This window comes from Myxine glutinosa, chromosome 7 (assembly GCF_964187855.1).
Source record: "Myxine glutinosa chromosome 7, kmMyxGlut1.1, whole genome shotgun sequence".
NCBI lineage: Eukaryota > Metazoa > Chordata > Myxini > Myxiniformes > Myxinidae > Myxine > Myxine glutinosa.
The window spans coordinates 100562575-100587120 of record NC_136267.1 but is presented as its reverse complement, the minus strand read 5'-3'; the positions used below and the strand labels follow the sequence as shown (position 1 = coordinate 100587120).

At 43.0% G+C, this 24546-nt stretch overlaps 1 protein-coding gene across 1 annotated transcript in view; it reads left to right on the top strand.

The window, feature by feature from the left end:
• LOC137430839 (A disintegrin and metalloproteinase with thrombospondin motifs 4-like) overlaps nucleotides 1-24249 on the top strand; it is a 36304-nt gene extending 12055 nt beyond the window's left edge. The window contains exons 6-10 of the mRNA XM_078782053.1: nucleotides 1043-1229; nucleotides 1320-1495; nucleotides 17382-17557; nucleotides 20850-20972; nucleotides 21229-24249. Of these exons, the coding sequence (XP_078638179.1) occupies nucleotides 1043-1229; nucleotides 1320-1495; nucleotides 17382-17557; nucleotides 20850-20972; nucleotides 21229-21592 (1026 nt within the window). The 3' untranslated portion in view covers nucleotides 21593-24249. The remainder of the gene's footprint in view (nucleotides 1-1042; nucleotides 1230-1319; nucleotides 1496-17381; nucleotides 17558-20849; nucleotides 20973-21228) is intronic.
• Nucleotides 24250-24546: the final 297 nt, after the last annotated feature.

Below are 24546 nucleotides of genomic sequence, written 5' to 3'. Positions count from 1 at the left end.
GCCAGCTGTCATTCGGTCCTGCATGGAGGGTTTGTCCACACACACCTCCATGCCGTAAGCTCTGGTGCTTTGGAATACCTGCGGGAAATCATTCCGATTCCAATTGGGTCTCCGTGTGCCGAACACGCCATGCTTCGTGGGCAGAGGGGACTCATTGTGGTACTGCACACAGGTGTCTTGAGGGAGTGTGTTTGCGACACGTTGGGTCACGTGCCCTGGTAAATCTCTCTCTCTCTCTCTTTCTCTCCGATTGTATGACCTTTAAACACGACTAATGTTGTGGACCCGTTGTTTGGAGAGGTTCTGGAATTGAAGTGTCAAAACCTAGGTGAGGACAGTTCCTTGCTGATGATCCAGATGGCGATTGAATCAAGCAGTCATTAAGTTGAATTTTTCACATATATCTCCATCTCCCTCTTCCTTTTCCCCTTTCTTTCCGAATGGAGCATTTGCTCAAGGTATCCCTCATGGTAGGGTCAAACAGTCTTCAGGGATAGCCCAAACCTTGCATTTCAAGGCCTGGTTTTGTCATATTGAAGATGCCTGACAGCAGAAACAGCGAGTGTGCTTTATAAGACGAGGCATTTTTGCTTTCAGGCCATGATGTACATCTTTTATATGGCCATATGTTTTGACTTTAGGATCAACGTGGATGTGTACTGGTTGGACAAGCTTTAAAATGTACCTTGGTCATCAGGCTAAAATGCATGTACTTAGCCTTGCCAAAATGCGTTATTTTTCAATTATGTTGTTGATGAAATGGCATTTTTTAAACAGAGACATCACGTGTTTACTGTTTATCGTGTCAATTTGCATTAGAACCAGATGCATGCTTTTTTGTATGATTATGCATTTTTGTCGTGGTTCCAATGTGCATGCATGTGTTCAAATTGGTCACAGTGTATCGATTCCTATTCCACAAAATGTGTTTCGTTATAGAGAGAGACTTGCCAACTAGGTTTCTCATCAAAACTTGCATAAAGGCATTTTAAGATTTCTGAGGTGATCAATCACAATTTGTCTCTGCTGATGTTACCTTCAGCTTCCAGTGGATGGCAATTGGGGGTCATGGAGCACGTTTGGGGCCTGCTCTCGCAGTTGTGGTGGCGGCGTTCAGTTTTCGGAAAGAACCTGTGACTCTCCATATCCTCAACATGGAGGATCGTACTGTCTCGGAATCCACACCCATTATCGCTCCTGCAAACTTTCTCCTTGCAATAACACAAACGGTAAACTGTGGTCAGTTTGTATGGTTTTAGCTTCTGCCTTCAAGCACAGCCTCGCTGTTAAACCAAATGCTTATTGATTACTCTCTGCAGGGATGACCTTCCGGGAGGAACAATGTGCTATGTTCAATGGACAAACACCAAGAGGCGAGACGCGGATACCCTCAGACGTCCGTTGGATACCACAGGAACCACTTCCAGGCCACAGAGCTTGCTCTTTGACTTGCCGTGCAATTGGTACTAGATACTACTTTGTCTTCAGGAAGAAGGTAGGTCAAACTAACCGGCTCAAACTGTGTGAATTAGATCATCAAGTTCTACCATGATCTACACTCAAACGTAATCACCATAAACTTGGCAGACACTCCTGTGGTGCAAAACGTTGAAAGTTAAGTGGTTTCAACAAATGATGAACTTCAACAAGTACAGATACATTCAAAGTACACCGCCCCCATGCCAAATAATTAAATATCCTACAGCGCGGCATTGCCGGGGCGCCTCAGGCGCCCGGCAATACCGCAGTGCAGCTCAGAGACTGCATTGGGAGGGAGAGGTGTACACTAATTGATTGATTAATTGTATAATTAAAATCAATAAAAGATTATCACAAAATATTTTCATAATCAATTCGCTAATAGCATAACTAAACCACTAGTGCTTCATCCGAAGATGTGTCTTTTAGAAATTTAATTTAATAAAAAATTAATAAAAAATTAAATAATTAATTCATTAATCAATAAATAATTAATCGATTAAATGATTAATCAATAAATCAAAAATATCCTTGATAGCCACATCACTTGGTCACTGTCATGCCCAAATATTAGCTTCCTAGCTCAAAAGGTGCCTGAGATATTGGCCAAATGAGAAAGAAAATAAGTAAATGATGAATAATGAAAATAAATAAATAATAATCATTAAAAAATTAAATTCTTAATCAATTCGGTCAGAGAACACATAAACCACCACCATTTCATCAGAATCTGTAACTTAAAAAAAAAAATTTTAGTCATCAATTGAATAATTAAATAATTAATCGATTAATTGATTAATTGATTAATTAATAAATCAAAAATAGCCTTTGCAGCCAAATCACCTGGTCATTGGCATGTCCAAATATCAGCTTCCTAACTCAAAAGGTGCCTGAGTTAATGGTCAGAAGAGAAAGGAAATTTAATTAATTAAATAAGTACTTAATTAATTGCTAATAATTAAATAACTCCTCAATTAATTGATTAATAAAAAAACAAAAAAATTGTTTTTCACAAAGGACTTGCTCACTATTGTGCCGAAATTTCAGCTTCCTAGCTCAAAGGATGGCTGAGATATCGCCCGGCCAAACAAACAAACAAACAAGAAGACGTCATGCAGAGCACGATACTTGCAAAATCCGCCTACCCCCTCCCCAAGAATTTTTTTTTCCATTGATACAGCAAATCGTCCATTTCATCAAGATTAAAATTGACAATCTTGATCAAAGCTCGGGTCAATAGGAAGAAAAGTGACGATTTTTCAGATGAAAAATGATGATTTTGGAAGGTTCACCTTGACTTGACCTTTGACCTTTTGACCTCAAAAATAGTTGGTTTCCCTATTTAGTGACTCAATGTGCAAATGCTGTTCAATTTCCAAATCAATCGGATGAAAATTGACGGTTTTTCAGATGAAAAGTGATGATTTTGGAAGTTTGACCTTGAGTTGACCTTTGACCTCAAAAATAGTATGTTTCCCAATTTAATGACTCGATATGCAAATGCCGTTCAATTTTCAACTCAATCGGTTGAGAATTGACGGCTTTTTTGATGAAAATTGATGATTTAAAAAAATTGACCTTGAGTTGACCTTTGACCTTTTGACCTCAAAAATAGTATGTTTCCCAATTTAGTGACTCAATATACAAATGCTATTCAATTTTGAAGTCAATCGGATTTAAAATGGCGATTTTAGAAATGTGACCTCCAGATGACCTTTGACCCCCAAATCAATAGGCTTCTCAATTGGGACGACCTATACAACTTGGTAAAATTTTGTGACGATCAGTTTAGAATTGTGACCTGTAGGCCGGTGACAAACAGACAGACAAACAAACAGACAAACAGACAAACAGACAGAACAACAAGAAAACGTCATGCATAGCACGATACTTGCAAAATCCACCCTCCCCCAAAAGTTTTCCAATGATACATGATGGCCTATGTTGACCTTTTGGCCTATGGTGACCTCAAAAATACTTGGTGGTTGAATTCAGTAACCAGATATGCAAGTCCTCTTCAAATTTCACATCAATTAGATGAAAATTTAGGATTTTAGAAATGTGGCCTATGTTGACCTTCCGATGTTGACCTCAAATATACTAGGTGGTTGAATTCAGTGACGAGATATGCAAGTCCTCTTCAAATTTCAAGTCAATCGGATGAAAATTGAGAATTTTAGAAATTTGGCCTATGTTGACCATTTGGCCTATGTTGACCTTTTGGCCTATGTTGACATCAAATATAGTTTGTGGTTGAATTCAGTGACCAGATATGCAAGTCCTCTTCAAATTTCAAGTCAATTGGATGAAAATTGAGGATTTTAGAAATTTGGCCTATGTTGACCATTTGGCCTATGTTGACTTCAAAAATTCTTGGTGGTTGAATTCAATGACCAGATATGCAAGTGGTCTTCAAATTTCAAGTCAATCGGATGAAAATTGAGGATTTTAGAAATGTAGCAAAGTTGGTGACCTTTGGCCTAGTTCGACCTTTTGACCTATTGACCCCAAAAACAATAGGCTTCTGGCATTTGACCAACCCTACCACTTGGTGAAGTTTGGTGAAGATCGGTTGAAAATTGTGACCTGTAGGCCGGTGACAAACTAACAGAGTCACAAACACAACCGACCAATATACTTGAAAAATCTTCGATTTTGCAAGTAACAAAAAAACAAGAAAGCAAGAAAACAAACAACCAGAGTGAAAACTGAGTACTCCCTTTCAGCGTGCGTCATTTCCGAGCCCCCCTCGGTGCCCGGCAATGACGATTTGCAATGCCTGGAGATGGCATAGGAAAGGTGCGGTGCACAATAGAATTTGAAGCACTAATTCCAAAACCAGTACTTGTGCATATGGTATATGCAAACATCGCAAGCCTTGTTCTTTCTAGGGCATTATTTTAACTTTTCCTTTTATGATTTACTTCTATTTGTTCACAAAGGTAAATGTGACAATACCACTGGCTTAAAAATAATATTATTACCTCCACTACCAAATGTAGACGGAGGTTAGGAGATATTCACCCCTGTCTTTTTGTCTGTCTGTTTGTCTGTGAGAAGGATATCTCAAAGAGTTGTGCATGTATTCGGACAAAACTTTGTGGACAGGTTGTGTAGGTGACAAGGACTAATTCCTCCGATTTTGGTGAAGATCTGGATCCAGATCCGTGAATTTTCCAAGTGATTATTCACCATTGGGTGATTGGGCCCAAAACAATACATAGCATGACATTGCAAAAAGTTGAGGACGAGTTATGAAAAACTCGGTGTATGAATTCGTTCGTTGACAAGATCAAGCCGATTCGATTTTGGTTCAGGTTCAGATCCAGATCCGGCCTATCAGTGGGATACAAAACATAAAGTGTTCGGCTTGGCGGAGGTATGTGCTCTCCAAGCGTCGTTGTAGTTATCATTTGCTGTTGCTCTGCCAGTGTGCTGTAACAAACACACCCTAATGTTCTGCAACCTCAGTATGTAGGTCAAGCCTGGTGTTGGCTTAACGGTTAAAGTGACCGGCTTGAGATCTTAAGAGTCTTGCGGTTGAGCCCCTAATCAAGCCGTTGAATTAACACCAGGTGGGTTTGTCATCCTTCCGTGGTTGGCAAAATGAGTATCAGCTGACTGTTAATGGGGGACATCAGGGGCAGAGCTGCACCACCAGAAAATGCAGCAGCCAAACAGGCACAGGCTGCATACGGACCACCACCAGTATACAGGGGCATCTCATTTTGAAGCATGCCCGATGCAAAGTTACATTTTGTTAAGTTTGACATTCTGTTCCTCTGCCAGAAAATGTAATTTTAAGGTAAATTGGGATTCAATGCTTTGCATTTAAAGGCAGATAAGTATGTCCTATTCCTCACCATCTGGTCAACATGTGGGTTACGTAATACCGATCATGCACGTGTGGGTTCACTAAAATAAACGATCTCTGAAACCTTTCAATTTTTCAACATTGAGAGGAAAATTGTTACAAAACTTCTTTCTTTTTGCCGGTACAATTTAATGGACATGTTTTTTGTAGATTCAGCTGTGGCCTCGGTTGCCACTTGCATGGCAAGAGCCTTTTGAGTTCCATGCAGAACAAACAATCTGTTACCCCGGTGAAAAATCTGTCTGAACTGGAATGCACAAAAACAAGTCACCAATCCATTAGGTTGAAAATTGGTCTTGTCCCCTGCTGGCTCTGCCAGTCGCTGCTCAGAGGAATAACAAAGCATGTGACTCACCCTAACCCTGAGCATCCTCGTAATGAGAAACCTGCACTGTGGGAAACATGTTCCATGAAATATTTCCCATGTTCCTTGTTGGTTCAAAGTAAATACATGGAACTATAGCATCACTTAGATGCTCTGCCTGCACGCATGTCCCCATAAGGTGCACTTGTTCCTTCCTGTATGTTCAACTGATGGATTGCTCTCACGCAGCACAAAGACTTTTGGTTCTCAACAATGTAATGCCACTTCAAGAGTCATCTCGAAGGTCATGTCACCTATATGCCATGGACATAGCAACATCAAAGACATATTCTGCATCATCGTTGTTACAATCAATAAAATCATTTTTCCGGCTTCTTCGATCATTTCTTTGTACTAAGCACAGAATCGTCATGAATAGTGGACAAAGCTGTGTTGACCTCAACAGTTGATGCAAAACAACTCAGGTATAAGATGATATCATAATTACGAAACAGCAATGAGGTCACGTTCACCTTAACACAAAGTGTTCTTTTCATTCAATGACCCTAAAATTTAGATCATGGGTTGTTCTTGTCACTGCAACATCAGCATTTATATTTCTTGCCAGTGGAATCCCACCGGGCATGAAAGGAGCAGCATCTGCCGAACTGTATGTCTGAGCAACGTGTGGGTTTGCAGCTGCTTTGTGCACTACCATACACCCGTGTTGTGCTCCGTCCGAGGGAATCGGCCGTGGTCACCAGAGCAACGAGTATGTCCTCAAATGGCCTAGCGTGGCTAGGCTGAAAAGCACAGTGTTTGATGCTCTCTCAAAAGCCCGAGTATACAATGCATTCAGAAAGTATTCAGACCCCTTCACTTTTTTCACATTTTGTTACGTTGCAGCCTTATGCTGAAATCGTTTAAATTCATTTTTTCCCTCATCAATCTACACTCAATACCCCATAATGACAAAGAGAACACAGGATTTTTGAAAGTTATGCAAATTTATTAAAAAGAAAAAACTGAAATATCACATTGAGCTAAGTATTCATACCCTTTGCTATGACACTTGAAATTTAGCCTAGGTGCCTCCCATTTATCTTGATCATCTTTGAGATGTTTCTACACCTTGATTGGAGTCCACCTGTGGTAAATTCAATTGATTGGACATGATTTGGAAAGGCACGCACCTGTCTATATGAGGTCTCACAGCTGACAATGCATATCAGAGCAAAGACCAAGCCACGAGGATGAGGGAACTGCCTGCAGAGCTCAGAGACAGGATTTTGTCGAGGCACAGATTTGGGGAAGCCGACAAAAAAATTTCTGCTGCATTGAAGGTTCCCAAGAGCACAGAGGCCTCCATAATTCTTAAATGGAAGAAGTTTGGAACAATCAGGACTCTTCCTAGAGCTGGCCGCCCGGCCAAACTGAGCAATCGGGGGAGAAGGGCCTTGGTAAGAGAGGTGACCAAGTAACCGATGGTCACTCTGGCTGAGCGCCAGAGATCCTGTGTGGAGTTGGGAGAAACTTCCAGAAGGACAACCATCACTGCAACACTCCGCCGATCTGGGCTTCATGGCAAGTGGCCAGACGGAAGCCAAACAGTTCAAACTTGGTTTCATCAGACCACAGAATCTTGTTTCTCACAGTCTAAGAGTCCTTTAGGTGCTTTTTTGCAAACTCCAAGCGGGCTTTCATGTGTCTGTCACTGAGGAGAGGCTTCCGTCTGGCCACTCTGCCATAAAGGCACTCTGCCATGATCACTGATGGCACTGGGTCCAGAACACTGCCTTGGGGCACTCCAGCCTTGACACGGTGAGGAGATGAAAGGATTCCGTTGAAAGATGCATTGGCTATGAGCATTGAGGAAGTCAATGTGCAAGAGCAGCAGATTAGGTTTGTAGGACATGTGAGAGAATCATCTCCACATTTTTCTCGACCTAGCGCGGGCGGCTGGCTGCTGCGCACCTTCGCGCCATCGGGCATTTGCCCGCGCAAGGCCTCGGGGACCCATTCCACGACCGTCAGGGTTCGAGGGCCGTTTGAGGAGACCAGAGCTGAGTACCGGCCAACGCACCACACCACATTTTATTTTATTTATTTCTCCCTGTGTCTGTATATGAGTCCGATGGAGGGTCCCTCAGTTAGGAATTTTAGTTTACCATGCGTTCATTTCTTTGTTGCCTGCATTATTTTCATTGAACCCTTATTTGTTGCATTTCCAATCTCTTGTCCTGCCCATTTATTTGTTTGTAGGTTTGGAAAACGCTCGTCGCGTCCGTCCGTTTAATTAAGACGACAGGACCTCTGTTTCCCTCGTACGCCATATCTTTGGCTCACATGCCTCGGAGTTAAAGCTCAGTCGGTCAACCGTCACCCAGGGGTCTTAACCCCAGAGACGCGACAATATGTTAGTAGATGACACTGTAGGGCTTTGGCCATTTCTCCAATGCAAATGTTGTACTACTCATCTGGTGATATTCGTAATCTTGTGTGGCTCACCAATGTTTTTTTTACCTATGCGCAAAGCGAAAAGCGTGGTTAAGCAATTGGCACTTTTTCTGTCTGTCTGTCTGTCTGTCTGTCTACTGACATCAGTCTATGATTGAGGAACTACTTGATTCCAATTGAATGTTATATTTTCAACACTGTAGAACAGGAATTGGAACAGGAATCAAAACATGAACCTGCACTTTAGCAGTACTTTGCCTCTGAAATTGGCAAATATTACAGAATCTCATCCCGAGTGTGCATGCACATCGATGAGTGAGATGATTTTAAGAGGTGAAACTGCTTCAATATTTGGCTATGTCCATCTATCCGTCAAAAATGAAGAATAACCTTTGTAACCCACTGTGTTTAATTCTAAAGTGTTCCAAAGAGTAATTCTAATGGGTTATAAAGGTTAATTATAAAGGGTTATAATGGGTAATTCTAATGGTTAATTAAAATGGGTTCTACAGGGTAATTCGAAAGGATTCTAAAGGGTTATAAAGGGTAATTCCAAAGGGTTCTAAAAGGTAATTCTAAAGGGTAATTCTGAAAGTTTCTAAAAGGTCTTCTTGACTTCCGTTTCCGGTCTTGCTGGCGACGGTTCGTTTTTTCGCAGGTCTCCACGCTCTCCATCGAAATCGAAGTTAAGTCATTGTTCCAATTTGTATTTTCGTTATAACTGTATTTCTTTTATGGTGTATGTACGTATATTGTCCCGTCAAAGATTTTCGGTGCAAATCTTTCATACCTGTATTGAAAATCGCGTTAATTCGTGTCGTCTCGAGGCCCTGTACAGTGTACACTGTACAACCTTGAGGCTTTGTTTTTCTCTCAGCGCCTGTCGTTTGTGATCCAATAACTTTCGTTCTCTGTTTTCGCAGTCTTTCCACCCCAAAGCCTACTTCCTTATGTAAATCTCAACTCAAAAAAAAAAGAAAAAAGACATTACCTTCTCTGTGCTCATTCGTTTATTCTTTCTTATTCGTTCGTTCGTTCTTCGACCACGTGTTTCTCCCCCATTTCCCCAGATAGATTGTCAAATTTCAATTCGTTATTTTATCGTCCATGTGATATTGTTTGATTATAGTTAGTTTTGGTTTGAATTTCCTGTAACTCGTATTTAATTAATCGTGTGCTGCTCCTCGTGTGTGGCCTTGTACTGTAGTTGTACCCCCGTCGGTGTTTTGTTAACTTAAGTGTGTTTTGCTTGGCTCTTGGTTTTTTCCCTTCTACCCCGAACATAATACTGTCTAACGTTCTAAATCCCCACCCCCCCCCCGCCCCCCCAAAAAAAAACAAAAAAAAAAACCAAAAACATTTATTTCCTTTTCTCCACGTGTACTGTTGTCTCATCCTGTATTTTCTGTCCAGGTGTGCTGTTCGCCCCACCCCCATTATCTCCTTGCCATCCACCGTTTGCCCTGTTCACGTGACTCGTGGTGGTCCCTCTCGGCTCTCCCCCCGTTGGTATTTTTGTGCATATAAGATTGTTCATAGTTCTGTTTAAATATTTTTAAATATGTTTAACCTTTCCCCCTCTGTTTTTTATTCAGTGGTATATTACAACACGCTGTTTTTCTTCCTATTTAAAAGGCTTTTTTCAATTTCCTCTCCAACTCATTCCACTTCAAAAAAAAGAAATTCAATATCTTATACGTCTCCCTCACTACATGGTCTAAATTCACATTCATTCCATCCCTCCTCCATCATCCTGAACCGGATTGCGAACTTGAAAATCACAACAAACCCAATTTGTTATCAATGTTCGTCTTTCATTAATCATCCACTTTCTAAACTCCCCTCTTGCCCCTCCCATCCAAATCCCCCCCCCTTGCACCTACACTCCGAAACTTCCCCCTTGCCCCTCCACTCTTAAACTCCCCCCTTGCCCCTCCACTCCTGAACTCCCCCCTTGCCCTTCCCCTCCTAAACTTCCCCTTTGCCCCTCCCCTCCTAATCCCCCCCTTGCCCCTCCTCTCCTGATCTCCCCCCTTTCCCCTTCCCTCCAAAACTCCCCCCTTGCCCCTCCCCTCCTAAACTCCCCCCTCACTCCTCCCCTTCAAAACTCCCCCCCAATCCCTCCCATTCAATTCTCCCCCCATACCATTCCTCTCCAATTCTCTCTCCTCCCCCCTCCTCCTCCAAGCTGCCTCCTCCCCACTTCGTCTCCCTTCTATCTCATACCTCCACCCCCCCCAAACCTTCTACTTTCCTCTGCCCCCCCTCAAACAACCCCTCACTGTGCCGCATCCCTTCACCAGCAAACCTTTCATCCTCCTCATCCTTCCCTTTCTTGGAACTCTTCTGCAACATCTGAAACACTATCAACTGCTCTCCCTACCTCCCCCTCTCATCCTTCATCTTACCCTACTCCTCCCCTCCCCTGTCCTGTACCGGATGCTCCCCCTCTCTCTTCATTAACGGTATGGACCTCAAACATCCGGGGCCTTCGCTCAAACCTGACTGATCTCTCCATACAGGTTGCTTCTGACAATCCAGACTTGATCTGCTTAACAGAGACTTTCCTCCTTCAAGATGTCTCTGATTCCTTAATATCTCTTCCTGGTTACTCCCTCCTCCGGTATGATAGACCTGAGCCTCGGCCTGGTGGTGGGGTGGCTATCTTTGTCAAAAACTCTCTTCCTCACTCTCCTTGCACTGCTCTCTTTCCTCCTCACCCGCAGGAGTACCTCTGGTTACGGCTTCCTCTCCGCTCCCACCTTTTGTTCATATGTGTTCTGTACCGTCCCCCAAACAGTGATGACTCCATCTACATTTCAATGTCTGACAACATGGACCAACTTCTATCCACTCATCCCAACTCTCTCTTCCTCATATGTGGTGACTTCAACTGTCATCATGCCACCTGGTTGGGTGTGGGTTCCTCTCTCACTAGTCATGGCACCTCAGCAAAGGACTTCTGTGACTCACTGGGATTGACACAATCTGTCAATTTCCCGACCCGGATCTCAGCCAATGGAGTATCTTCTCTTCTAGACTTGGTTATGACAAACTTCCCTGCTAATGTCTGCTGCTCTTCTTCTGCTCCAATCGGTTCTTCTGATCATGTGCTTGTCAAAGTGGACATCTCTCTGGCCATTCTCAGAGAGCCTCCTCAGCGTCGACGAGTCTGGCATTTCACTCAGGCCGACTGGGACGGTCTTCAAGCAGCCATCAATCGTCTGGATTGGTCTCCCATCTCCACTGCCTCTGACATCAATTCTTCCTGGGAATTCTTCCAAAGCAAACTGATCTCTCTCATGCACAGATTTATCCCATCTCGCCTTCAATTGTCTTACCCTTCCTCCCGTCCATGGTACACTGAATCTTGTGGTGAGGCAGTTGCCCTGAAACAACTTGCCTTTGCCTCTTAGAAGGCTAATCCAACTGAAGGAAATCTCAGTTCCTTCCACCAAGCTCGGAACAAGTGTGTGTCTACCCTCAGGAGTGCCAGGAAGCACTATCTCTCCTCACTCAAGAATGAACTCTCAAACCTGTCTCCTTCCTCCAAATCCTGGTGGCGTCTGGTCAAATCCGTTTCTGGTGTTTGTTCCCCCTCCATCCCCTCCCTTACCTCAAATGGCCACACAGTTGACATCGCACGTGACAAAGCCGAATGCCTCAACTCTGTGTTCGCCTCGAAATCCTTAGTCCCAAACCCATCTCTCTCTGTTCCCACCTTTCCCAGTCGAACCCAACTGCTCCTGGACTCTGTGTCCTTCTCTCCTGACAAGGTGGAGGAGTTTTTGTCAAACCTCGACTCTGATTCTGCAACTGGACCAGACGGCATCAGCCCACGGGTCTTAAAATCCTGCTCTGCCGCTCTATCTCACCCTCTCTCTGTTCTTTTCACCCTATCTTTTGCTCAAGGTCATCTGCCAGCATCCTGGAAATCAGCTAACATTACCGCTTTACACAAAAAAGGTGCAAAAACAGATCCTTGCAACTACAGACCAATCAGCCTGCTCCCAATTATCAGCAAAGTCATGGAATCCATCATTGCTTCGGATATGAAATCTTTCCTCTTCTCCAATGGCTTGATCTCTGATCATCAATTTGGTTTCAGACCAGGTCACTCTACTCTGGACATGCTGCTTCTGCTGTCTCAACAATGGATGGAGGTCCTCAATGCCAAACAGGAAATCAGAGCTGTCTCCCTTGACATATCAAGGGCCTTTGATACGGTCTGGCACCCAGCTCTGCTCACCAAACTCTCCTCCTATGGTATCCATGGAAATCTCCATGCATGGCTTGCGGACTTCCTCTCTGGTCGTAGTCAACGTGTGGCCCTGAATGGATTTCTCTCATCTCCCCTTCCTGTTCAGGCTGGAGTTCCCCAAGGAAGTGTGCTGGGCCCTGTGCTTTTTCTGGTCTTTATCAATGATCTCTCTGACTCTCTGGAAAATCCTCTCTATCTCTTTGCTGATGACTCCACTCTCTGCCGCTCCATTCCTCTTCCCTCAGATCGGCAGTCTGCAGCCTCCTCACTCTCTGAAGACCTGGACAAAATCACAGACTGGTCAAACAAGTGGAACATGTCTTTCAATCCTGCCAAATCTCACTCTCTTACTATGTCTCTCCGAAAAGATCGACTGGACAACCCTCCCATCTACTTTCTCAACAATCCTCTCCAAGAAGTTCTGTCACTCAAGCTTTTGGGTCTCACTATCTGCCATGATCTTTCTTGGGAAAACCACATTTCCAAGCTGGCCTCCAAAGCCAGTCGCCGACTGGGCATCCTCCGTCGTGCGAAGTCCTTCCTCGGCACACCTGAGCTCCTCACCACTTACAAGGCTTTCATCCGCAGCTCAATGGAATACTGTTCTCCCCTATGGGCTGGTGCTCCTGCCTCACACCTGGCTCGGCTTCACGCTGTTGAATCCAAAGCTTTCAAAATCATTGGAATCTCCCGCGATGAAGCTATCTCTGAGGGCCTTTCACTCACTCACCGCAGGCAGGTAGGTGGTCTTTCTGTCTTCTACCGACTCCTCTCCGGCCTTGCTCCCCCAGCTCTCTCTGTGCTCTGTCCCCCAAATATTCCTACAGGTCGCACAAGATCTGCCAGCAACCCTCTGATGGTTAAACTGCCGAAATCTCGGCTCTCTGCTCACCTTCACTCTTTCATTCCTCTTTTCTCCCGCCTGTGGAACAAACTCCCACACTCCCTTCAATCCCTCTCCTCCCTCCAGGTCTTTAAAACAGTTGTTCACCACCATCTCTTATCTTCCCCCATCCATAACCTTGATCTTTTCTACCCCCACTAATTCACCCCAGATCCACCTTGTTTGAAATTCCAACTTATTTCCTGGAAATCCTGGCAGTGTCCATATGTTTATACCTCTCCCACCCCCCCCCCCCCCTTCACATGCCTCCCCCCCTTCACATGCCTCCCCCCCTTCACATGCCTCCCCCCCAAAGCCCTCTCCCTCCCACAGATCTCTCGATGTCTCCATGTCTCTCGGTCCCTGCTCTCAAATGTTGTGTTTGTGTCCTTCCCCCTCTCTCCCCATCTTGTCTACCGCTCCCGATGTTATTTGTTTTATGTGTCTGTTTGTCTTTCTGTGTGATTAATGTTCGCTCTTTCACGAGCCTCGATCTTGTATACACAAAAAAAAAAAAAAAAAAAAAAAGGTCATTTTAAAGGGTTATAAAGGGTAATTATTCTAATGGGTTCTAAAAGTTAATTTTAAAGGGTAATTCTAAAGGGTAATTCTAAAGGGTAATTCTAAAGGGTTCTATAAGGTAATTCTAAAGGGTTCTAAGGGGTAATTATTCTAATGGGCTCCAAAAGTCCATTCTAAAAGGTAATTCTAAAGGGTTCTAAAGGGTAATTATTCTAATGGGTTTTAAAAGTTCATTCTAAAGGGTAATTGTAAAGGGTTCTAAAGGGTAATTATTCTAATGGGTTCTAAAAGTTAATTCTAAAGGGTAATTCTAAAGGGTTCTAAAGGGTAATTATTCTAATGGGTTCTAAAAGTTAATTCTAAAGGGTAATTCTAAAGGGTTCTAATGGGTAATTCTAATGGTTAATTATAATGGGTTCTACAGGGTAATTCGAAATGATTCTAAAGGTTTCTAAAGGGTTATAAAGGGTAATTCCAAAGGGTTCTAAAAGGTAATTCTAAAGGGTAATTCTAAAAGTTTCTAAAAGGTCATTCTAAAGGGTTAAAAGGGTAATTATTCTAATGGGTTCTAAAAGTTAATTCTAAAGGGTAATTCTAAAGGGTTCTAATGGGTAATTCTAGTGGTTAATTTTAATGGGTTCTACAGGGTAATTCGAAAGGATTCTAAAGGTTTCTAAAGGGTTATAAAGGGTCATTCCAAAGGGTTCTAGAAGGTAATTCTAAAGGGTAATTCTAAAGGGTTCTTAAAGGTAATTCTAAAGGGTTCTAAGGGGTAATTATTCTAATGGGTTCCAAAAGTTAATTCTAAAAGGTAATTCTAAAGGGTTCTAAAGGGCAATTATTCTAATGAGTTCTAAAAGTTCATTCTAAAGGCTAATTCTAAAGGGCAATTCTAAAGGATTTCATTCGTTTTAGGCTTTGTCTATTTCATAATAAAAATGCCAAACTGAACCACTTCCTTCGGACACGAGTTAGATTTTTTTTCTAGTCTGTTTGTCAATCAAACAAAATTGAAAATCATCCCAAAACTTACTGTTTTTAAGAATGCCATAAAGGACACAAACAATAGGCATGAATAACTAATTCACATGTTAAATAAGGTCGTGTATAAGATGGTGTATCAATGGTGGTAAACTTTCGAAAAAAGCTTTTTTATGCAGCTTTTTAAAACTTTTATTTTATTTTAATGTAATTATATACCTGAACACTGTCGAACACAAATCACCTTCTTGTCACATTCATAAACTTTCCGTTTAGCAGTACTTGAAAAATATTCATGCCATCTCAGGCCTTCAGGGCAGAGTAACTGCGAGATTCGGAATTCAGACAAATATGGCGGTGCCTAATGTGCTGTTTTTTAGTGCAAAACGCAAAGCAACAGTTGAAAAGACCCTTCACATGTTCTTTTTCTCAAGACTGCGTGGGCTAAGGTGTTCTATGAAACACCTTTAGAGGTCATTTTTCCCCGCAGAGCAGGGTTTGGCCTTTTTCGGGCACAGTGGTCCCCTTTTTGAAGCAATGTTTTATGGCTGGATGCCCTTCCTGCCGCCAACCCTGTTAGTCACCTCTTGTGACACACAGGGAGTTACCAGTGAACTGGTACTCAATTTGCCAACCTCTGAGGGATGACAGGCTGAGTCAACCCACCTGGCGTTAATTCAGCAATCAACTGGGATTCAAACCCAGGATCCTAGGATCCCAAGCCGGCACCCTCACCGCTAAGCCAACACCAGGCTTCTAAGGTGTTCTATGAACTCTCTATTTTTAATGTTCATTAATGTTTCACACCTGGTCAGAAAATTCGTTTTATTGACAGTTCGGTGGTCCAGCAAGCCGTTTTGGTTGGTCATTGCGGTTGAATAGAAGTACTACTTTGTGGCCGGTGGAAAGCGTTTTATCTGGAACAAATGACCAAAAGTCAAAGCCCCTTCCCTGTTGCTGTTTCTATGCTGATGGACATTACTACACGTCGGTCAGCTGCTAAATCCCATGTTGATCACAGATATTTTGTCTGCAATTATGAGTGCCCATGTTGTGAGGGAAGATCTATGAGAGTGAGGGGATGGATGGGTCAACTCCAGGAGGTACAATCCACATCCCCTGTTATTTTCAGGAAAAAAAGAAAAACAAACACATGACATCTAAATTCCTGATGAAACAACTCCTGAACAATTGTACCTTCACTCTCTTGATTTCAGTGTTTGTGTGTACTTGTTCTATTTAATTTCAAGTTGTGCAAAGTTTTTTTCTGTTCCACAAAAATGAACTTTGCAAACTTTCTTGGGATAATGGTTGGAGCATCCACTCTGAGTCTGGCTGTGCAAACCTCGGCCGAGTCATAGCAAAGATATTAAAATGGTACGTGCTGCTTCTTTGCTTGACGCTCAGCATTTAAAAGAATAGAACATGGACAAACAACCATACATTGGTAACCATTGTGCAGGTTTGAATGTGCCTAATGGCCTCCTTCTGCACTGAAGCTCCTTGTGAGGGAGCTCGTATAATTATTCTGAAGTTGTATGGTACTAATTTTTTTTTTTTTTGTATACTGAATCGAGGCTCGTGAAAGAGCTGACATTTATTTCACAAACAAATCAACCAGACAAACAAAATATATAAAAAGAGGGAGCGGAAGACAAGAGAAGGGGAAGCACACAAACACTTGAGGGCACACAACATTTAAGAGCAGAGAGATGTGTGGGAGGGAGAGGGTTTGGGGGGAGGGGGGGGAGTGGCAGAAGTATCAAACACAAGGACACCAAGGACTTCCAGGACAGAAGTTGGTATTTCAAAAAAGTGGAATTGGGGTGAAATTAGCGGGGATAGAAAAGATCAATGTTTTGGATGGGGGAAGATAAGAGATGGTGGTGAACAGCTGTTTTAAAGACCTGGAGGGTGGAGTGGGATTGAAGAGAGTGAGGGAGTTTGTTCCAGAGGTGTGAGAAAAGAGGAATGAAGGAGTGAAGGTGAGCAGAGAGTCTTGATTTTGGCAGTTTAACCATAAGAGGGTTGCAGGCAGATCTTGTGCGACCTGTAGGAATATTTGGGGGACAGAGCCCAGAGAGAGCTGGGGGAGGCAAGGCCAGAGAGGAGTCGGTAGAAGACGGAAAGACCACCAACCTGCCTGCGGTGAGTGAGTGAGAGGCCCTTGGAGTTAGCTTCATCGCGGAAGATTCCAATGATTCTGAACGCTTTGGTTTCAACAGCGTGAAGACGAGCTAGGTGTGAGGCAGGTGCACCAGCCCAGAGGGGAGAGCAGTATTCCATTGAGCTGCGGATGAAAGCCTTGTATGTGGTGAGGAGCTCAGGTGTGCCAAGGAAGGACTTCACACGACGGAGGATGCCCAGTCCGCGACTGGCTTTGGAGGCCAGATTTGAAATGTGGTTTTCCCAGGAAATAGCATTAATAGCATCTATCTACCTTTTCGTAATGGTCAAATATTCCGGCAATGTTTTATGAGAACATTTGCATGAAAAAAATGTTGCATGTACTGCATTAGCGTTGTGCAATCAGAAGTGTTTTCTTTTTTTTTAGTTAACTGGTAGAGAGTGTGAGTTTTAAAATGGAGGTGAACTATTTGTGCCTGTTTTGTGTACGTAGGTGATCGATGGTACACCATGTCAAGGTGAAGACCCGGCTGTGTGTGTTCAGGGACTTTGCCTGACAACTGGTTGTGATGGTCGACTTGGGTCATCATTGCAACGGGATCGTTGTGGAAAATGTGGCGGGGATGGATCAGAGTGTCTTTTCTTTCGAGGATCAAGAATCAGGCCACGGTATGTGAAACCCCGTCAGGTTTCAGTTATATAGTTCGGCATCGTCGTCATTTATATGCAGCACGTGACCGATTTAGCATCGGTTCTCTCAAGGGCGTGGCAGTGCCGCTGTTGCTGTGCCCCACGTACAGATAGTGGACAAAAAATGGACACACCAATGTAAAGTCACTTTATAGGGTGTTGGGTCACCACATGCCGCATAGAGTTTGGAATTCTGGAGGAGGGATGCGGCACCATTCTTCCACAGGAAAATCAATCAACTTGCACCTGTTTGATGGAGGTGGAAAACGATGTCTCAAGCGTCGTTCCAGAATATTCCATAAATGCTCTATTGGGTTTAGATCTGGTGAGTGACAAGGCTGTGACATATGGATGCCATCAGTGTCATGCTCATCAAACCATTGGGCGAGCACACGTTCTCTGTGGATGGGAGCATTGTGGCGGGTCTCCTCTTCGAGCCATGCTAGACATAATTATAGGCAACCAGGCCCGTGCAGCATTTTTATGCATGACCCTAAGCATGCTGGGATGGCATCTGCTTAATTAACACATGGGCCACACCTGTATGGAAGCCGTTGCTTGGTGTCCCTCATTTACCCAGGTGTTTCCATTTTTTTTGTTCACGTATCTGTAGGTTAGAGCAGCAATTTTGACTTTGGTCATGGTGCCGGCAATAGCTCGCCCTACTCTTCCTGATGGAAACCGTGAGGTCTTTAATGTCCACACACTAATGCATCCGAGGCATTGCTGCATTGCCTTGCCTGCGAAACACCAGGATGGAAATTTATAGCTAGGCCAAGATTCGATCCCAGGATTGACAGCTCAGAGGTGAGTGCTCTCATTACGAGGTTCCCTGCCAGCTCATGTCGCTGGTTAAATGATTTGATTGCTAAATGATCACTCATTAATCACACAGTAATACCTTTTCCACAAAACATACAGTAGTTTGAAGGTACAAGTTGTTACAGTATCGTGATTTTTGTGGAAATATGGCAGTTATTGTTTGTGAGTTGCATTCAGTGATAGTGACCACCATTGGTGTCATATACGTAGAAAGAACAGCATCGCCATGGAAACAACAATGTATACATTAGATGGTGAGGCGATGTAAAGTGATCACGACTGCCCTGAAATAATATATTGTAAACTTTGGAAGAACATCCAGGTTTGCTAGAGATCATTTGATGATGGGAATAATTTGGTTTACACTCTATCTTTTGTTTTGAAAATTGCTGCTATCTGGTGCACTGTCCAAGTATGTCACAAAGTTTAAATTTACTCTTCATACCTCTTACTATATAGTAAAATACTCCAAACTAGGCTGCCACTATTTTTCCTGTAAAATTTTAGTACATCTTTTACAGTGTATTTCTAAGGGCTGTCAGGATGGCCTACGAGAGGTAGCACACTTGCTCTAAGCTGTCTAGCCTGGGTTTGAATCCCGACCCAGCTACAGTGCATTCAGAAAGTATTCAGACCCCTTCACTTTTTTCACATTTTGTTACGTTGCAGCCTTATGCTGAAATCGTTTATATTCATTTTTCCCTCATCAATCTACACTCAACACCCCATAATGACAAAGTGAAAACAGGGTTTTATAAAGTTTTGCAAATTTATTAAAAAGAAAAAACTGAAATATCACATTGAGGACATAAGTATTCATACCCTTTGCTATGACACTTGAAATTTAGCTCAGGTGCCTCCCATTTCTCTTGATCATCTTTGAGACGTTTCTACACCTTGATTAGAGTCCATCTGTGGTAAATTCACTTGATTGGACATGATTTGGAAAGGCACACACCTGTCAATATAAGGTCTCACAGCTGACAATGCCTATCAGAGCAAAAACCAAGCCATGAGGTCGAAGGAACTGCCTGCGGAGCTCAGAGACAGGATTGTGTCGAGGCACAGATCTGAGGAAGCCTACAAAAACATTTCTGCTGCATTGAAGGTTCCCAAGAGCACAGTGGCCTCCATAATTCTTAAATGGAAGAAGTTTGGAACAACCAGGACTCTTCCTAGAGCTGGCCGCCCGGCCAAACTGAGCAATCGGGGGAGAAGGGCCTTGGTAAGAGAGGTGACCAAGAACCCGATGGTCACTCTGGCTGAGCTCCAGAGATCCTGTGTGGCGATGGGAGAAACTTCCAGAAGGACAACCATCACTGCAACACTCCACCGATCTGGGCTTTATGGCAGAGTGGCCAGACGGAAGCCTCTCCTCAGTGAAAGACACATGAAAGCCCGCTTGAAGTTTGCAAAAAAGCACCTAAAGGACTCTCAGGTTGTGAGAAACAAGATTCTGTGGGCTTTCATGTGTCTTATTTTTTTGTGGACTTCCCCAGATCTGTGCCTCGATACAATCCTGTCTCTGAGCTCTGCAGGCAGTTCCTTCCACCTCATGGCTTGGTTTTTGCTCTGATATGCATTGTCAGCTGTGAGACCTTATATAGACAGGTGTTCGCCTTTCAAAATCATGTCCAATCAATTGAATTTACCACAGGTGGGCTCCAATCAAGGTGTAGAAACATCCCAAAGATGATCAAGAGAAATGGGAGGCACCTGAGCTAAATTTCAAGTGTTATAGCAAAGGGTCTGAATACTTATGTCAATGTGATATTTTAGTTTTTTCTTTTTAATAAATTTGCAAAACTTTCTAAAATCCTGTTTTCTCTTTGTCATTATGGGGTATTGAATGTAGATTGATGAGGGAAAAAATGAATTTAAAAGATTTCAGCATAAGGCTGCAACATAACAAAATGTGAAAAAAGTTAAGGGGTCTGAATACTTTCTGAATGCACTGTATAAACTGTCATCCCGGTGTTTCACAGGTATGGTGATTCATCAATGTGTGTACCTTCGCTCGGATGGATGTTAAGCGCGAGTCCTGTCCCATCTTCCAGTATTCGTTGGTGGATGTTAAAGATTCCACGGTGTCCTTCGCGGAGAGTAGGCGAGCTATCGCCAGCACCATTAACAAATTACAAGTTCCTGCCCTATCCTACACTCGGGGCACTGCATCAGCGTCACAGCTGTACGCCCAGCGATGATGGAACCAGCAGCCACAGACTGCATACAAAATTAAATGAATGAACCAGAGGTGATGTCACTTCCTGTCTTGTCATTTCGTTAGCGTGGACAATGTCTTTGCACAAAAGTTCAACAATGAACTACTATAGTATTTTTTACATACCTGGCAATAAAACGTTCACGTCAACTTTGAACAACCGTGGAACATGTGTTGAATATTATTTAATGACATCACACATGTATTCTTCTAAATCCTTTTTTTCAGACGCTATGGATACAGCCATGTCGTAAAATTTCCAGCTGGTGCTGTGGAGGTCCGTGTATCCCAAGGAACACCATGGGGGCGACCAGATGCCGTCTACCTTGCCTTGCGGAGACATTCAGCACGGTAAGAATATTGTTCCCTTTTTGATCAACCCTCACATTTTCAACTATAAGATTGTTGTGCTTCCTTCCTGCTTTCGACTTGCACTTCTAATTCAATTCACTTCTCATATTGTCCATTGTGTTACCAAAATCACTTCTTGATTCTATTCATTTCTGGCAGTTACAGTTGCCTGTGTATCTCCATTTGACGGTGCTTGATGTAACATGAGTTTCTTGTCATTCTTCTATTTCTAAACCCCTCGTTTCTCTTTCCCTAGGGGGCCATACCTGCTCAATGGTCATCACACCGTGACGGCTGCTCCTCAGCACCTGCCCTTGAAAGACTCAGGATCTAAGGTTGAACTCCATTATAGTGGAGTATCCACTTCCTTGGAGACTATCAATGTCACCGGAGCTATACCCTTTGACTTCCACCTCGAGTTGTTGGTTAGCAGACCACGTAAATCTAAAAGAACAACCCGTCACCTGCCAATTGCACGCTTACGATACTCGTACGCTATACCGTTGACTACAACAGTCAGGAAGCATAAGCAGTATGGTTTAAGTAGTTGGCAACGGCATGGGGCTGTGGTCATAAACAATAAGAAGACACAGAGTGAAAGCAAAGGGAAGAGAACGTAATCGAAGCATTGAAGAGGGGAAAGATAAAACAGAAAAAGTCGTGAGAAACCAAGAGAGAGATGGGGAAGTGAAAAGATGATGATTACAAATACCCCACAAAAAAGCAAAAGAGAGAAGCGGATCATAAAAATATGACAAAGAAGAAAAGAGGAAATGAAAGATGGGGAGGCAGAAAGAGTAAAGAAAGATGAAAGAGATAGCAAAGTTGGAAATAGTGAAAAGATGGAAGTAAAGAAGAAGATAACAAAGGTGAGGAATATGAGAAAGAAGATAGCAAAGGTAATGGCAGAGAAGGGCAGAAAAAAAGAAAAGAAAGTGAGAGATGAAAGAAGAGACGTTGATGACAAAGGAAAAGGAAGGCAGGTGAAGAGAATAAATGGAAACTACACAAAGGAAAGAAAGAAAAAAACAAGAGAGAAGGGAAGAGGAAAATAAAGGATGTGATATAGAAATGGAGAGGAGAGAGACGGATGTGAAACAGACGAGAAATTCTCAATCCAAAAACCATGATCTTTTCCACCCTCATTATTCCCACCCCAATCCCTCCTCGTTCCAAATTTCCAGTTTTCCCTCCTGAGAGTTCCCCAATTCTGCATCCATCTTGTCCACCCCACGCATCCTCACCTGCCCCCCAATCATCCCCACGACCATTGTCTTTTTCCACCTTCCCCTGTCTTATGGCCTTCGGTTCTGCTGTTGGCGTTTCCCCCCTCTCTCGAAAAAGAATTGAAAATAACAGAGGAAAGTAGAGAAGAAGAACAACAATGGGAAAGAAAAGCAGAATGGATTGCAGAAGAGCTAATTAGAGAAGAAGAGCAAAGAAGCTAAAGGAGGACAAATCAATAATGATGAGGAAAATATGAAGAATATGGCTTAGATTGAAGAAATTTATGATTTTGATGGTGGGAACACCAATGGAGATAATCAAATGTTATTTAATTTGAAGGTCAAACTAAAACAGGTGAGCACAGCAAAAGGAATCATTCAGTGAGTGACGAACATGAAATTAAGAGAGGGAGAAAATAATCATGAAGACTTGAGAATTGACAGACAAAAAAGTGATGGGCTTGAGGAACAAGCATGGAGAGTCAATAATTAGGAAATTAGTGAAAGATTGATGCGAAATAAGTGAGAATAACCAAGAAAACAGCAATGTGGAATGGAGCAGAGCTCAGGAATGCAATAACAGAGAAAAAGAATGATTCACGCGTGGGTGCAACCATTCTGCTGATGCAGTGCCCCTGGAGAGCATCGGGAAATAATGGCAGTGATAACCCCCCCCCCCCTCCCCGGCAGTGATAACCCCTCCTCCTCTCTCTCCCCCCCCCCAAAACCCCACTCTCTATTTTGAAAGATAGAATGGGATATTTAACGTCCACCAACTAATACTAGCAGACAAGACATCCAACTTAATGTCCGTCCAAGGCACACGTTGAAGCTGCCATGCCTGCGAAACACCGATAGTCAGGCTGAGAATCGAGCCCAGACAAGACAGCTCAAAAGTAAGTTTCTGTCAGAACAGATTTATGAAGTTGAAGTAAATGAGAATTGTGAGTGGGGTATTAGGGAAAAAAACATTTGGACTGCACTGAAAAGGAAAAGATAACTATGAAGTGAGTAATCCATCTGGCTCTGCTTCACCTTCCTTTGTTTTTGAATCTCTCTGGGCAAACATCCAGGAAAAGGAGGAAGAGGAAAATGGAACAAAAAAGCTTCATACAAATTCTCATTCTGATGTACCGTACTCTGTTACAGAGCGGCTGCGCTGCTGAGGCAGTTTCTTGGCAAGGGTTATATTGGGTGTTTTGCCATTGCCTTCCCAGCAGTAGTCAGGGCAGGAACGTATAACTTTGGTGCCGGCGATAGTACGCCCACTCTTCGTGAAGGACAACTTGGGGTCTTTAACATCCACCAACTAATGTCAGCAGACGGGACGCCCAGTTTAACGTCCATCCGAGGGTCGGCACACACATTGATGAATCACTCTGCCTGTGAAACACCAGGATGACAGTTTATAGTTGGGTCAGGATTCAAATCCAGGAGAGACAGATTAGAGGCGAGTGTGCCTACCTCAAGGCCGCCTGTCGGCCCCAAAGGATGTAATGAAAACCTTTATTTTAAAATAAACCCTCAATGATTTATAATGATATTTGACAGAAATCTGATGAGAATCTCATTGGATTTCATGAGAAATTTTTCCAAGGGAATACATCTGCATTAAATTTTATAATTAGTATATATTTAGTATCATATTTTTGAGGTCGTCCGGTTGCCCAGCTTAATTCCGGAGAGTCGTCTCAATATGACCGAAGCCATCAGCCACTTTGAAGACCCCCCTGCAGGATCTCACGTCCAAATGCCACGCTACCGTACAGATTAGGGACACTGAATTGGTCGAGCGTTATGACAATTAGCACCACCATCTTGTAACCAATTAGTCTGAGCAAGTATGAGATGCGTGGTACTGTCTTATAAACGTGGTTTCTACCACCGCAGCCAATTAATCCCTCAGCTAGATTAAAAGCCCGTCAAAATGAGGGCTGCACAAAACTCAACACAACACCGAAGATTGCAATACACGGTTATGGATTATGTCCGATGAAATAAAGGGACACAATCATGAAATGATTTGAAGAGATATATTTTAGAGGATGATAGCTCTGACCCATTAGCCCAAAAATAATATTTTTGGGAGAATAATAAGCCAGATAATGGTGTTTTGAAATCGGACTATTTTCACTTCCGTTATGCCTTTTCACTTCCGTTGTGCAAATGAGCTACTTTCATAGATTTGTGTGACGTCGCGGGTGCACAACTCATTGATGGACATGTACGTCTGAGTTTCATCACAAGTTATTCTCACGTTCAAGATGCCGATGTGCCAGGCTTTCAACTGTTCAAATCGTCGAGAAATTTGCCCGCAGAACACGGAAGTCGTTTTTTTTGCATCCCCG